At 45.4% G+C, this 16,490-nt stretch overlaps 1 protein-coding gene across 2 annotated transcripts; it reads left to right on the forward strand.

Moving 5' to 3' along the window:
* Positions 1-5,667: 5,667 nt before the first annotated feature.
* On the forward strand, positions 5,668-15,469 carry LOC112540583 (uncharacterized). Of its 2 annotated transcripts, none has more exons than XM_088134526.1 (5): positions 5,668-5,895; positions 8,194-8,333; positions 8,466-8,547; positions 10,585-10,791; positions 11,225-15,469. In XM_088134526.1, exons 2-5 carry the CDS (start codon positions 8,310-8,312, stop codon positions 14,089-14,091), a joined length of 3,180 nt encoding a protein of 1,059 aa, XP_087990652.1. In that variant the 5' UTR covers positions 5,668-5,895; positions 8,194-8,309; the 3' UTR covers positions 14,092-15,469. The 2 variants fall into 2 exon arrangements, with proteins under 2 accessions (XP_087990652.1, XP_087990654.1); XM_088134528.1 differs by having other exon boundaries at positions 8,271-8,333.
* Positions 15,470-16,490: the final 1,021 nt, after the last annotated feature.

The raw sequence follows: 16,490 nt of genomic DNA on the forward strand, positions 1-16,490 counted from the left end.
TTAGCAGTCATGGGAACCAGGGTAACTACCATATTCAGCCGCCCTTAATATGGTTTATTTGTTTGGGAAAAACATGAGAACACAACAGTTGCATTTGGACAATCTGGGTTTAGGATCTTGGCACCTTGTGTGAATCCAGCACACGTGCCTCTCATGTCCTCCCTGTGTACAACAGCGCTTTGTATCTTGAACGTCCATTGGCACATTTTGTAAAAGACCCCGGATGGTAACTGTTTGATTTACATCAACCCCACATGGGTAAAAGTGCCTTCTAACCCTGTGGATCCCTTTCTCCCCCAGCCTTTTTGGCCCCTGAAAGGGATTTCATGAGGTCTGCCTTCCTCCTCGTTACTTGTGTCAAGTGTGAGTGGGCAACTCAAGCCCAATTCTGATTTCAAACTCCTCTGCTCCGGGTCAGTTCAGACATCATTTGCAAGAGCTATTTGCGGCTTCCCTGCGTTTGAGGGAAAAGGGGTCAGAGAGGAAAAGGCCTGTTAGCAAAAGAATAGCGTCCTTATCAACTTTTGCTTCCAGCTCTTCAGTTCCAAAGAAGCATTCCTCTTCATGAAAACAAAGCAACTGCCCAGAGGCGCTTTGTGTGAGATGGGTGGCTATATAAATGTGACAAACAAACAAACAAACAAACAAACAAACAAACAAACAAATATTATTGAATTATTATTCTCCCCAAAGAGAGAGATTGATTTTCATTCAGAGAATGGATTCTAAAGGCTAACACACACACACACAATATGGCAACCATTTAGTAAACTTGCAAGCCCAACCTCTGGGCAACCATTTTGTGAAAGCATCCATAACACATCCCCAAATTTTGAAAGCCCCCTGCCCCATAAAAGGTTGCCCACCCTGAGCCAGTGCTCTTTTTTTACCTCTTCATTATAAGGGGCGCTGGTGGCCCTGCCCAAGTTCTGCTAAATTCAGTTTTTCTTGGAAGCCAGTTTCTCAACCGCTTCTCAAGAGGTTCAGAATGTGATGCAACCAGGTGTTTCTTGCTCTAACGTAACATAACAAATCTAACGTGGACAAAGGCAAAAGGACTTGTGTACTTGTGAACAATACCTGCCTTTTACAGGTATTTAAAAAAAATACTTACAGTACTTGGATATGCTTTAAATGTGTATTAGGGTTGCCAAAATCCAGGACTTTTTTTTTTTAACCTTTGAGTCAGTGTGGACTCCTGGTGACTACCTGGACTAGACCCTGCAGTCTTCTTGGCAAGGTTTTATTCTTCCTAGGGCCGAGAGGAGGGACTGTCCCAAGGTCACCCAGATGGCATCGTGCCTAAAGTAGGACTAGAACTCACCATCTTCTGCTTTCTAGCCTGGTGCCTTCACCACTAGACCAAACTGGCTCTCTCAGAGGACTACACAGATACAGTGGAACCTCGGGTTACGAACGCTTCTGTTCATGAACTTTTCGGGTTACGACCAGCTCCGGCCGCAAAATTTTGCTTCGGTTTGCGAACTCCGCCTCGGGGTACGAACAGGATATGCGGCCATTTTCCCTCCCGTGACACAGTCCACGGCCATTTTCTGCCCCGACACGTGGTCCGCGGCCATTTTCCCGCCCCTGACACGTGGTCCGCAGCCATTTTCCGCCCCTGACACATGGTCGTAGGGAGGGGGACTCTCCCTCCAAGCAATAGCCGCCTCCCTGTCCTCCACGCCAGAACGGATTAACGGTAATTACATTGAACCTTATGGGGAAATTTGCTTCGGGTTGCGACCAATTCGGGCTGCGACCAGAGTCACAGAACGAATTAAGTTCGTAACCCGAGGTACCACTGTATCAAGAAAAAGATTTCTTTGCTGCCATCTAGTGGTCACTTGGACTTCTGCAACCCAGATACGGTATCCCTAATACTGTTAGTATGGGTGCTACACAAGGAATAATTTCTGTTACCACTACTGCATTATTTAGTGAGTATAAAGATAGTTTCAGGTCTGTGTAAATCCTTGGAAGATGGCATTTCAGAACCCTTGGAAGGATGCACAAAATACCTCTCTCAAATTGGCACAACAGCTTTGGAAGCGGTTTCCAACTATCTGCCCCCGCAGAAGTGGCGAGAGCATCACGCGCAGAGAGAGCGGCCAGGAGCTTGTGAAGCAGGCGTGCAGGCCTGGAAGAAGACCCGCTGGCTTGGACAGTTCAGAATTGTCCATGCTCCCGTTAAGCTCTTCTTTTGAAGGATACGCAGAGCCTGATTATCCAGCCAATCTTGCCCCAGAGCAGCATCTGAATATTTTTATACTTCAGAAGATAGTCCTGTTTTTCCCCAAATGCAATAAAACAAAACTAAAAACCCAGAATGCATTGTTTTTTTTTACTGAAGACTCACACGGCTATGTTTCTGGAAAAAAGTCAACTCTCCTTCTTTAAGTTCATCTCCTGGTAACTTCAGAGGCACCTCCATGTAGTTTTCTTGGCAACCGTACGGAAGGGATTTACTACTGTATGGCCTTCTTCCAGGAGATTTATCAACTTCCTGGTCTAGCCTACAGCCCTGGCATTTCTTGGGGGTGTCCCATCCAAATGCTAGAAATTATTTAAATAAATCAATAAACCAAATACAGGCAGCCCTCGGTTGATGACCACTCGTTCAATGACTGTTCAAAGTTATGACAGCGCTGAACAAGTGGTACTTATGACCGATCCTTGATGTTCCAGCCATCCCAGCACCCCTGCGGTCACGTGATCACATTTGTGACCTTCCCTGTCAGCTTCCCACAAGTAAAGTCAATGGGGAAGCTGGCAGGGAAGGCTGCAAGTTGCTCCCACTTTTTTTCCCAAGGAGCTCCGCTACGGAGTACAAGATCCCATGAATCTTGTACTCTGTAGTGCACACTCGGGCCACAGCACCTCCTCCCCTATCCAGATGCACTCACACCTTGCAGCAGTACCCTCTGCCCAGCCCACATGCACTCTGTGATACTCACCTGCCTGCTTGTGAGCCACCCGGGACTTGTGACTTCCTACCTGCTTCCCCATTGACTTTATGGGAAACCAGTGGGAAGTCGCAAGTCGCAGTCATGTGAGGTCCTTGCTTAACAACCCATGATCCTCACCTAACAATGGCAACAGGGACTGCCAGGATTGCCGTCACTAAGCAATGCAGTCACATGACATCGCACTTTACAACCACATTGCTTAGTGATGAAAATTCTGGTCCCAATTACTGTCATTAAGCGAGGACTACCTGTAGACTAAATCCAACCCTGTGTAGCTTGAGTCCAGTCAACTGTTTCTAGAACATCTCTCTGATGTTTCCCTTTGCTTTTCAGAATGCTTGTCTTTGATAATGTTCACTATCCTTTCCTCCTTTACACATTCCATGGATGACTATGCGCTCACCTGATATGTTTTCTACCTGTTCAGGGGTTGTTCAAACAGTGGATGCAGAAGCGAGAGAGTGACCTACAGCATGAATGAGAGAAATGATCTCTTGGCCTCTATCTTGATCTTTGAGAAATCATGGAGCAGAGGAGTAATGCCAGAGATTGCTCCATTTTTCAAAAAGGGGAAAAAAGAGGACTTGGGAGCTACAGATTAGTCATCTTGACATAGGTCCAACAGATTATTAAGCCGTTGGTTTGTGAGAAAAGAATGCACCACTTGGCAGGAGCCAGTATGGGTTTGTCAAGAATCAGTCACGCAAAACCAACCTAGTCTTTTGATAGAGCGACCAGCCTAGTTGACCCACAAAATGTGGTGGTGGATAATGTACCTTGACTCTGGCAAAGCATTCTATAAAGTCTTCCGTGAGATTTGAGGAGAGGAGAGGAGAGGAGAGGAGAGGAGAGGAGAGGAGAGGAGAGGAGAGGAGAGGAGAGGAGAGGAGAGGAGAGGAGAGGAGAGGAGAGGAGAGAGGAGAGAGCAACATGTGGGCTGGGCTATGCTGCCATTAGATGGATACAGAACTGAGGTTGAGAAACATTGATTTAAGAAGCGCCCCCCCCCCGACTCTGACCTTGAGATCAAACCCTAGCTGAAGTTAGGGGCTTTCTGAGCCTCCTGTTGCCTTCCCTAACCTAGTCCTCTCTGAATGTACTGGAATGTACTGAATGTATTTAGAATCATAAAACTATAGTGTCAGAAGGGATCACAGGGGTCATCTAGTCACACCCTTTGCAAAGTCTGAGAAAACAAATCCCAGAGCTGTCAGCCAACATTTAAAAAATTTTTCTGGATAATAACTGTTTTTAAAACATTACTATTTCATAGCTTTATTTTACACTGCCCAGAGTCACTTTTTCATGAGATGGGCGGCCATATAAAATTGATGAATAAACCTGAGTCTCATGGAGGTAGATGTCAGGGGAAGAAGACTGACCTGTCACTAGTCTTTACCTGCTTCAAAGGCTCCTTGCAACTGTTGTCTTGTCTCCCTATTCAGGGGACAAGCTGGTTTCACAGTGATGATGACCTGCCAAGTCCATGACTCTGGCGTGACCCTCTCCAAACTTTTGGGCAATATATTTAACCGTCGTGTTCTTCCCTGTCAAGGTAATCAACAGGATGCAGGAACCAGAAAGAGTAAGTCCTAAAAGGCATGAGGCAAGAAAAAGAAAATAGAATTACATCTAGTTTACACCAACACCATTTACATATCTCCCTGTAATAATGTTCTGTCCTTGGTCCTGCCACATCCATACACCACTTCACACATTCTGTGATCTTCTCACCTGTCTCTTTCTGAGAGAGCATCTGGGGAGAGTGTACCTTTTAAAACCGTGTTTTTCAACCCTGGCGGCTTTAAGATGGGTGGACTTCAATTCAGAATTCTGGGAATTGAAGTCCACCCATCTTAAAGTTCCAGGGTTGAAAAACACGGTTTTAAAATATAAATAGGTGGCTGCTCCATTATGCACCCCTGCCTTGTGGCCAAAATTGGTGTGTGGACAGGGTTTCCACTGCAGCTGCCTTCCAAGCTTAGATGGTGATAGTTCACACAAATCTGGGTCTGCCAGAACCTCTTCCTCTATCAAATCGCTGACCCTCGAACCAGGACAAGAAGGCTGAGAGACAGAAGGATAGCCACTCTCTTCTGCCCAACCTACCTCGCAGGGCTGTTGTGAGGGTCCAAAGGGGGCAGGATGCCCCAAATCCTCAGAAGGTGACATACACGTGGCATAAATGCAATTGCATACAGCCACACGTGGGCTTTAATCCATTCCAATGGAAGCCACCCTCATACATCCATTTATTCTGCCACGCATCGCAATTCCTTTCCTCCCTTCCTTCCTCCCTTCCTTCTCCCCCTTTCCTTTCCTTTCCTTTCCTTTCCTTTCCTTTCCTTCTCTCCTCCTCTCCCCTCCCCTCCCCCCCTCCCCTGCCCTTCCCGCCGCGTCTCCTCCCGAAGCCCCCACGCGACGGGCCAGGGCCAGGGCCAGGGCCAGGGCCAGGGCCAGGGCCAGGCCAGACCGCCTTCCCAGTCCCGGCGCCCCGCGCCCTCCGCGCCAAGTTCACCCGCCTGCACGCCGCATCCCGGCGCCCACATGGCGTGAGGGGCACGAGCGCCGGGCCGGGAGCTGCCTCGCTCCCGTCGGCCAGCAGAGGTCTCTGCCGCCCCCGGAGGAGGGGCCGCCGCTAGCGGCTTTCTCCCTCCCCCCCTCCCCCGCTCCGCGCGTCGGGGGCTGCGCTTTTAAGTTCAGATGCTTCAGACTCCATTGTGGTTTGGGATCCAGCTGCCGCCGCCGCCGCCGCTCCTCCTCCTCCGAGCGGGGCATTTATTTCTCGGCTTGCAGGGAGGAAGAGCGCCCGTCTCCCTTTGTCCTCACCGGATGCCTCGGAGGTGCTGCGGCACGAGCTGCGGCGGGGCCCCGGCGCCGCTGGGGACGGACCCCGCCGCCCTTGATTCGTAAGCGGGCGCTTCAGGTAAAATGAATGGAGCGGTGCCGGGGGGCGCGCGGGGAAGGGAGCGGGGCGGTCTCCGAGGGGGAGGGGGAGGGGGCGGGGGCGGCAGGTTTTGAAGAAAAGGCTTCGCAAAGCGGGCGGGGGAGCCGCGGGGATCCACGTCCAGCCTGGGCCATTCGGTTCCCTTGCTTGGTCTCCCCAGGGCGGTGCAACTTTTCTGGGCTCCAGAAATAGACCACCTTGGAGGGTGGGGTTCAGCCCAGGGACTCCTGCGTAGGGAGGGACACGGCCCGCTCCCCCGTTTGGCGGCGGGGATGATCCTCTCGGCTACAGTATCAGTTTGGAGAGGAAAAGGCGTTTTTCCAAAGGAAAATGGCTTGGTTCCGTCCCTCCTTTTCATGGCACTGGCTTCGATGGAGGCCTGGGCTCCCAGTTTGAAATCCTGCCCCGCCTCCCCCGGCATTCGGGTCGGTGCAGATGGGCTGTGGTTGCGGATGGGGTGGGGGGGGGTAGGGGAATGCTTTGCACACGCTCAGAGGAACTCTCAGGGTTCCAGGCGGGCTCTAATTTGAATTTTAATAGCCTTCTTTGGGATTCAGAGGTGGAGGTGTGGGGGAGGGAAATGCCCTTGATTGCTGAAAGCTTGATTGGTTTATTTTATGAATTGCTGCCCGCGTCCGCCTGTGCTTTAGACAGCCGTGTAGACTCTGCTGATGAAGGCGATAAATGGAGGGAGGGAGGGAGGAAAGCGACATTCAGTAAATAGCTGCACTTATTCCAAAAACGTATGGATGGCCGGTCTGTTTATTGAGACCAACAACAAGGTCTAAAATTGTGAGCAAGCTTTGGAGTCCTTCAGGACTCTTCAGCAGACTGGGTGGGAATAAAATCTGGCCTGATGCTGAAGTCATAAAGCCTGTATCTGGTTGCAGCCTTGAAATAGGCGTGCTGGAGGAAATGATAAATGCAATTGGATTAGGCCCTGTTTAATATCATGCAGTTCGCCCCTAGGAATGCTGGGACAGAGAAGGAATGAATGGCTGTTCCACCCCTGCCTTTTAAAGAAAATCCACCAAATTTACCTCCAGACTGAAGCGAAATCTCTATTGGTCATGATAGACAAGAGCCCTGCTTGCTTATCTATCTTATTCGTGTTGCATCTTGTCTGCAAGGAATTTAAGGACATGAATTGGATTAAAAAGGGTGTGTAGTTTCTTCCCTTTGCAACAGTCCTGTGAGGTAGGTTCATGCAGGAGGCAATGTTCAATCCAAGGTTATGAAATGACTTTGAAGGGTGACTGGAGGGAACTGACCCTGGATTTCTCCAGTTCTAGTCTGGCCCTCCTGTGTCAGACTGGCTCCCCAGCTAATGTGCACCCCTACCTAATGACATTCCCCAGTCTGCTCCAGGTCCTCTGAATGGACACTCGTGCAAGCGATTTCACCAGAAGTTGTCTATTTCTTCCAAGAAGGGATGTCTAGGAGGAACAGCTGCCCTAGTGGCTTCAGTAGTGAGCCAGAAAATGTTTTCCCCCCATTCCTGTCCCCCACTTTGCTGAGCATCCAGGTTAATTCAAAAGCTTACTTCAATATTCTGAAACATTTTGGCTGGCCTTAAAAATGATTTTTATTGTATTTTTTCCCCTATATGGACCAATCCAGCCTCCTCCACTTTTCATTTACATATATAAGTTTTTCCCATTAAAAAGGCTGGAAAATAACAGGGTAATGCCTTCTTCTCTGTCCCTGGGTGATGTAGGACCACAAGACCCCCGTTCATCAAACAGCCTGTGCAGTACTTGGTTAAGCTGGGGGTTTCGTGGTAGAGGTGGGTTTTGAGAAGGATCTGAAAGATGGAAAAGTGGGAACCCAGCCTGGTGCATTCCATGAGTGCTTCATGGCTCCCCTCATCCCCTCATTTCCAATAGAAGAGAAGATCTGCAGCTCAGGGTTGAACTGTGGAGTCCTTGGTGCTCTCTGAGCTTGGCTGTTTACTTGCAGACGTTTCATTACCCAACTAAGTAACACCATCAGAGCGAGTGACTGGGTTTGCTCCCTGTTTCTTGCCCTGCCAATTTCATTTTTGCCTCTCATTCCTTCTGCCAGGGCTAATAGTCCATTGATGGGATAATGGGAGTTATAGTCCAAAATAGGTGGAGGTCACGGGTTGGGAAAAATTGATATAGTCCTTTTGAGGAAGAAAGATGATCTCCCTGAAGAAACTGATTTTCCTCGGAGGATTCAAATGTAGATTTAGGGGCTGGAGCAATATAAGGCCTCTCTCATTCTCTTATCTAATGTCTCTTATTTAACAAGCAGCACAGGTGGGGGAAGGAATTTGGTCTCCAGAAGGCAACCTTTATGAAAGCTCTGCACTGTTTCTTCCTGGCATCCAGATACTTTTCCTGCAAGGACCACCACAACGTCAGAAGAAAATGGCCCAGGCACATTCTGCACAGGTAAATCTGTGACAAGTGTGTCCTCAAGGGAGTGGTGTTGAATGAACGGTTGGAGGGGGAGATGACCTTCCCTTGGAAGAATTCTAGACCTTTGCAAGTGATGAGATTTTGAGGTTTTGTTTTTTTTTTAAGATCCAGCAGGATCTCTTGGCCTCTGATCAAGAAAGCCTCTACAGAGAAGTGATGCAAGAGAGTTTTAACACCATCTTCAGAGGTGAGATGGCTTCTAAGCTTTTTTTTTTTTTTTTTATTAGCACCACAAACATAAACTGGCTTTGCCCTGATTGGATTTGAATAGCTTACCAAGGAAATTATAGGAGTTGTGCATGAGACAGTCAGAGTTAAGGTTTTTTTGGGAAGTGTCTACCTCCTTAAGTAATTTTACCAAAAAATGAATAAATTCAGCATTAGCTGTATGGATACCATACAGAGTAAATTGCTTAGATGGTATGGTATCCATATAACTAATGCTGGTATTCAATAAGTCTAACTCTCAGGGCATGTAGGAGCAAAGCCTTAAAAATAGATAATAGTCATTGGGCAGATTCAAACATTGAGTTAAACCAGTTTATTGAATAAACTGTAACTGAACTGGTATTATCATTAAGCCTAAGGCATGATATTCAAGCTGCAGTTGCCGGGTTGGCTTAAAATGCCAAGCCAAAATAAATACATTTTTAAAAAATCATTTTGACTCAATCATTGTGCGAACCCAACCACTTTGTCTTCCCCAGAAATGGGCTTTTATCAGTTTGGAAATTGTGCTTTCAGACTTAGGAACGTAATCTAACTGGATTTTTTCAGCCCCTCCCTTCATAGGAGATTTTTTTTAAAAGCTACAAATATAAAATATGCCTTTCTTATGAGAAAGAACTGCCCTATCTATGACTGAACTGCTTTGTTGAATAAGTAAACATTTATAATACTTACGTTTAAAAAAATAATTGGGAAGGTGACATCCAATTAAGCAATTCATTGTTTTAAATTGATTAAATCTAAGCAGTTTACTCTGTATGGTATCCATATAGCTAATGCTGAATTTGTACAGCATTTGCTTGTACCTGATAGTGTGGGGTAAGTCCTACTGAACTCAATGAGCCTTCTTTTTCAGTAGTATATGTAAGACTACATAGTATTTGGCTTAATTTATGTCTGTATGCAATAGTTTATAAATAATCTTGCAGAACAGTTGCTCTCCTAAAATGATCTGTAGTTATTGACTAACATTTATCAAACAAGATTGTAGGGTAACCAACTAAAATGATACTAAAATATTAAAACATTAGATTCTACTGAAATTGAAAAAGAATCTAAATTAAGAATAATTGAAATTTATTTGATAAAAGCAGCAAATACAAACAAAAAACCCCCATAGCAAATAAAGTGGTTTCAGGACTATAGGTCATTAAAAAAGACTCTAGAACTCATTTAAAGCACAGAAATAAGGATACCACTTTGAGCTCCTTTTGGATTATAATTTGTTCACTTACAGTTCTTGGAAAATCATGTAAGATAATTACCTAAATTTTTGAATGTTTAATGCAGTCTGTGCATATTTTTAGGAAGTCATTGGTGTCCCAATATAATCAAGGACGTAGTGTCAGTTGATTGGTTGAATTTTGTAAATATGCAGTTATTACACTTCTAAGCTTTTGTTAAGTGACAAAAATTATTAGAGTCTTTCTTTTAGATGTATACACACATGCACATGTGTGTATCTTTCAGGAGGACCATATGTCTGCTTCCATGTTGGCCACAGAGGGACAGAAACGCCCAGTCCGTAGTTTGGAAATATGCACGCTCCTAACAGGCTAATAAAATCAAATTGCCTTCTACTGATAGTGGTGAAAGCAGGATAGAGCTAATGGATAAGCTACCCTGGATTGGTAGAAGGAAAATAGAAAGCCCGTGCATTCTGGGGGGTGTGTGTGTGTGTGTGCAAGGAATTGAACTGGGACTGGGGAGAGCCAGGTTCAAGTTCTTACTTATCCATGGAAATTCACTGAGACAGGGACTCTCTGTCAAGATAAGATTGTTGTGACGATAAAAACGAGGCGCCCTGCCATGTGTATTGCCTTGAACTCCTTAGAGATGGAGAAAAGGTGAGAAATAAAGAGATGAATGTAAAAAATGGTCCTTCTGTTGCCAGCCTCTTCTCTTGCCTGCATGAAAGCCCCTACCTGCTTGTGAATTTCCTGAAACAGAAGAATGTATGCTTGGCTCACCTGCTTCTTTGTTCTCTCTCTTCCAGCCTCTCCTCTTCAGCTTCAAAAATCTGAACTCCTTGCACATCTGAAACGAGGGCAGGAAGACTGGGTCCAAGATCTCCAGAGCTCCAGCAATGGTGCTGATCAAAGGCTAGTCAAAGGAGGCCTGAAGAAATGGCCAGAAGCAGGAACCTGGTGGAATTCCTATCGGAGTCCTGTGAGCGTGCCCACTTCTGATTCATCTAGTTCAGGTCAGGGTGGCCCCTAAAATCTTGGCATCTTCATGGGGTTACCTTTATAGCTTCAGATATAACCTGTCCTTGGGAATGGCTTCACCCCAGCATAGATACTGAATACTTAAGTTTAGGGACTAGGATCCATTTCATTTGTTTTCCTTTTGTTTTTTTGGAAACAACACATCTGTTAAATCAGTTTAAAATTGCATGTCTTTGTCTTTAAACTTCAGTACTGATGTTGCTGGATAACCATGAATTTTGCTGTTGTGAGACAAGAACAATTTTCACACTGTGAATCTTAATTTTGTCTCACTGACTCACTTTTTCCTAAACTCAAAGCCCAAACCTGGCTACTTTTTGCAATCTGGAGTATGCCCCAATCCATGGTTTTGGTGGCATCTCTACTGCCTGTCTGGAAACACATTCTTTTCTGTTTCTGTCCCAGCAGATGATGAAATTGCAAGTGAGAAGGAAGAGGAGGAGAACGTTCAGTGGGAGAGTCAGCGGATTGCGAAACCCCGTGCTGCTTTGCTAGGCAAATGGGAGAGCGCTCACAGGCAGGGGAAAGGCTGCAAGGCTCAGCACAGCCGCCTGCAGGAGGGTCGCACCAGTATTAATTGTGCTGATGTGAAAAAGAAAGGCCTTGTTGCTTGCAGTAATAGCCAGCAAGGAGTTAACGCTGAAGAGAGCCAGAACGAATGCTCTGTATGTGGGAAAATATTTGGCAGGAGATCATCCCTAAACAGACACTTCAAAATCCACAGTGGAGACAAACCTTTTAGATGTTCCATCTGTGGCAAATGTTTCCTGGTGAAAACCAGCCTGGTTTTACATAAAGAAAGTATGCATAAAAAAAGATCCCGCTCAAGAAAGAAGTTTTGGGAATGTCACGAGTGTGGACAGAACTTTGCTCTGAAAGCCTTTCTCATGGAGCATAAAAAGATGCATGCCAGTGAAAAAGCATATCCGTGCCCTGTCTGTGAGAAAAGCTTCACGGAAGTCAGGTCCCTTATTAAACATCTTACGGCCACTCACTCAGGGGAGCATGTCTTTACGTGCCCTGTCTGTGGAAAAGGCTTTATGAAGGAGAAAGATCTCACGAGGCATCAAGGAAAGAACCATGGGAATAGCAATTGCTTTCTAAGTCTGGACAGTGAAAAGAGCTGCGAGGAAAAATCGTCCCCCATCAAACACAAGAGACTGAACCACGAGATGCCTGTTCCAGAGACAATGTCTTGCACGGCATATGAAGGAAATGATCTGATAGGACATGCCTACACCTGCTATTATTGTGGCAAATCTTTCAAGCAGGAGAGATCTTTCATTAATCATCAGAGTGCGTGCATGAGAGAGCAGCAAAACAATGAAGGAAGAAGTGTCCTCAAGGAAGATGGTCTGCTCACTAAAAACCAGATCACCCACGTGGAAATGAAAGATAACACATGCTTTGACTGTGGAAAACCGGTCTGCAAAAATTCACCGGTGGCCTCTCAGCCAAAAACGGACGAGGAAAAGAATCTGCACGTGTGCCCTGAATGTGGGAAAAGCTTTAAAGACAGCCAGTGTTTTGCAAACCACCTGAGAAGCCACAAAAAGGCACCTTCTCAAAATGCCTCTGATTGGGAGGGCCTTGAGGAAAAAACACTGCCCGTTGACCAGCAGGAAACGCAGCAGAAGGAAAGCCGCTACCAGTGCCCAAGCTGCAGGCGGGATTACTCAACTCATTATAATCTCAGGAGGCATCAGCAAATCCACACGGAATGCCGGTCCAGAAGAAATGCTCACAAGGGAAAGGATCCCGCCTACAGCTGGTTCTTCCTTGACTTTCAGAAAGCCTGTGGCAAAGAACCGGCCTATCAGCACAAATGCACTTACTGCGGGAAGGCGTTCAGAACGAAAAGCACCCTCAGTAGACATCAGCAAATCCACATCAAAGGCAAGCCTTATAAATGCAACATCTGCGGGAAAGCCTTTATGTACAGGTATACCCTTGCTCATCACCAGGAAGTCCATCTGGAAGACCAGCTCTATCAGCATAAGTGCTCTTTCTGTGGGAAGGCGTTCAGGACCCAATCAGCCCTCCGCAGACACCAGCAGCTGCACATGGAAGGCAAGCCTTATATATGCAACATCTGCGGGAAAGCTTTTGCTTACAGATACAACCTTACCCATCATCGGGAAATACACATAGAAGGACAGATTCATAAATGCTCTTTCTGTTGGAAAGCCTTCCGAACCAGTTATTCCCTCAATAGGCACAAGCGGATCCACACCGAGACAAGGTCCTATCAGTGCCCTACCTGTGGGAAAGCCTTTGGAACAAAATATTCCCTTTGCAGACATCAGGAGATGCACGTGAAAGAAAATTCAGATAGTTTGTTTGGCAGGAAAGAGACTGAGGACAACTTGGTCAAAGGTCAAGCTAGCAATAGCAGTGACAATGTGGACAAACAGGTGGCAGTCTACCCTCAATGCCAGGGAGTCCACAAGGGGAAAAACCCTCTTGCAGGTTCTGGGAATACGGGTAGGTCAGACCTCCCCAATCATCAAAGCACCCGTGTAGAAGAAAATGCTGTTAAACAGTTGGGCGGTCAGACTTTCAGGAATGTTGGTCCGGTGCTTAAAGATCGAGGCAGGCCTACAAAAGGAGAGCTCCGGCAGTGGACCAACGGTTCAGTGTATGCAGGACAGGGAGTCCAAATGGAGGAACATCCCCCAAGGTCCTCTGAGAATGGGGAAATCTCCCCAGTCCACTTGGGAGACCATCCCATTAAAGAGCCAAGTGATTGGTGTTTCCTGGGTAAATTGCCTGACGTTGATCAACAAGGAATGACCCCACAGAAAAAAAAATGTACTTGCCCCGATTGTGGGAAATTCTTTAGAGATAAATACTCCCTTACAAGACATCAGAAAATCCACATTCCTGAGAGACCCCATCAGTGCCCGAGGTGTGAGAAAACTTTCCGCAGTTCTAAAGACCTTGAAAAGCATCAGGTAACCCATTCGGATCTTAGGCCTCATCAGTGTGTTGAATGTGGAAAATACTTCAAGACGAAATCGTCGCTGGAGAAGCATAAGAAGATCCACAAAGGGGAGAAGCCATACTGCTGCTCGTATTGCGGCAGAAGAGTGACTACAAAAACAATTCTTCGGTATCATCAGAGAATCCACACCGGGGAGAGGCCATACAAATGTACAGTGTGTGATAAAAGTTATGTGACCAGATGGTCCCTTAAAAAACATTTGGAGTTGCATTACAAAACAACTCTGCCAGGGGGCCCTCAGAAAGCAAATCAGCTTGATCGGAAATTTTAAGGTGTCTCCGTGACTTGTGGGTGAAGGAATGGGACTCTTTTCTGATACACAAATGTTGTTGGAGGCCTTTTGGGATAGGCCTGGGTTGAAACATCCACCTTTAAAATGCCCAGGTTCTTTCTATACGCAGTGGTGACCAGCTACCTCAGAAACAGATTTTTGAATGTACTTTACCTTTCCAGACTCAAATCATCCGGATATCTTTACTCAAAAAATGGACATCTGTGTCATAAAGAGCCCGTAATAAAGAGGCTCCATTTACTTTGAAGGAGTGAATGGGACTGAGAACTCGGATGCTGGAAAAAGTGATAAGAGCATCGTGATCCTACAATTAGAAGTTGTGGCAGTGATGAATGGAAGCTGTCTTTTATTTCTTAACATGGTCTCCCCCGTGTAAAAGCAAGTGTGTTAAAATAACTCCTCTTCTGCAGTGTGCATATGTGAAAAAATGAAAGACATGGGACAATTTTCTCAAAATGTTTTAAGAAGTGTGGGTGAGGTTATAGTCTTGTTTTCATAATGAAAATACTGCTGGTTTATGCAGTGAATGAAAAACAGATAAAAAACAAAGTTTTTCCAATGCACTTTGTGATGCAAAGAAGGCATTCAAGGGTCAGATATATTAAATCTTCCAAATGTTAGGAATTCACATTTTGGAATCTATAGTAAATAATACAAAACAGGTTTCTGTACATTTTAGAGCACGTTTGAAATTGAAATTCATTGTTTTAGCTTCGGTAAAGTAATTCAGAAGTTAACTGACACCCCGTTTCTCTTGCCTGCTGGCCCCACTGGCGTGTTACACTTGACGGGGAAGAAGGAATCTCAAGTTATTGCATTAATTTGGAGCTGGCAAGGAAGATGCAGACCATAGGAAGGCCTTGCCTTAAACAGGAGAGATCTACTAGTATGCTCTTTCTGCTGCAAGCAGATGTTTTACAGGCAATAGCCAAAGTTTGCTTTCTTGGATGACCCTCCGCATCATTCTCAGCCATGCTTGCTTGAGATGATAGGAGCTGTAAAGATCTGAAGCCGCAAGGAGTGGAAAGTCCCAGTGATAGACTGATACCAAATACTGAAGTACGAAATCAGAATTCTCTGATTATTTTTTTTTTAATGGAAAGTCCCCGTGGCAACGGCGATACCAAATACTGAAGTATAAAGTCAGAATCGTCGGATTTTTTTAATATGTAAGGGCCCTAACCTAATTGATTGTATGAAGTCTGTCTTAAACAAAACCTTTGTCAGTCGGGAATCTTGCATGGACATTTCATGGCTGTAGCTGTTTTATTGGGAGAATTGCAATTTGCTTCAGGTTATCAAGTAAATTGTGAAGTTGCATTATTTCTAGCGTCGGTTCTTTATAAAGTGTTTGTTTTCTGCAGCCATTTTCTGGGTTTTATTTGGAATGAGTGCAGGAGATGAATAATTAGACCCAGTATGCTGGGTTTCGTTGGAACGTTAATGTATTTATTCACACTAGCAGAGAAGTGGCACAAACAGGTCTTGCCATTTGCTGTCGCACAACTGAGCTGGACAAAAAAGTGCCTGTGAAAAGGTGATTTGTTTTCACTGGCAATCTAGAGGCAGCTGTATTTCTAGCTGAAATAACGGAGGAATTGAGAGAGGCATACTGTCTTGCTTTGTCTTCCTGAACCAACCGATGGAGGTATACATTGAGTTTTCTTCAGAGCTGTAACAACACTCAGGCCGTTGAACGTAGCTTTAGAATATGTGGGCTTCAACTCCCAGTATTCCCCAGCCAGCATGCTGGGTGGGGAATTCTGGGAGTTGCAGTCCACGTATATTAAAATTACCAAATTCAAAAAACACTGCTTTAGATGATGGTTATAGGAATCCTTCTGGGGACTTGGGCTGGCTTCTGAATCACCATGTCAAGGATTGGGCTGAAGCGCGCTCAGATTTCTATTCCAGTTTGTGTCTTATTAGAAAAAGAGGCATATCTGGTGGTGAAATGTCCAATATTTGGACATTTACATATCTGTGGGTTAACATTTACATATTTGTGGGTGCATCATATTTAGAATTACGATTTTTCCAACTTGGGTGCCCTTCAGAAGACCTCTTCTTTTTGGCTAGTTCTCACAAGCAGCAGATAAAATAGGCCAAAATCTGTTTTGGGATTGTAACAGTTCAAACTCCTAGAGGGATCTCAGAATTCTTTTAGTATGACATAATATATATTAAAAAAAAAAAAAGGTACAGAGAACTTGCAGCTGAGAAAGCTAGGCTAAAACCCTTCCAAATAAGATGCTGATTTTCTCTGATGCAGAATTGAGTTCTGTTTTTCTGTGTGTGGAAAAGCATGTGGCCTGCTGTAGAATCCAGTAGTATAGTATGGCATGTGGACTGACATCTCATCTGTCTGGGGTAAGAAC

The sequence above is a fragment of the Python bivittatus genome, unplaced genomic scaffold (genome assembly GCF_059951505.1).
Source record: "Python bivittatus isolate LINGU-HERP-01145 unplaced genomic scaffold, Pbiv_v1 ctg000080_np1212, whole genome shotgun sequence".
NCBI classification, from domain to species: domain Eukaryota; kingdom Metazoa; phylum Chordata; class Lepidosauria; order Squamata; family Pythonidae; genus Python; species Python bivittatus.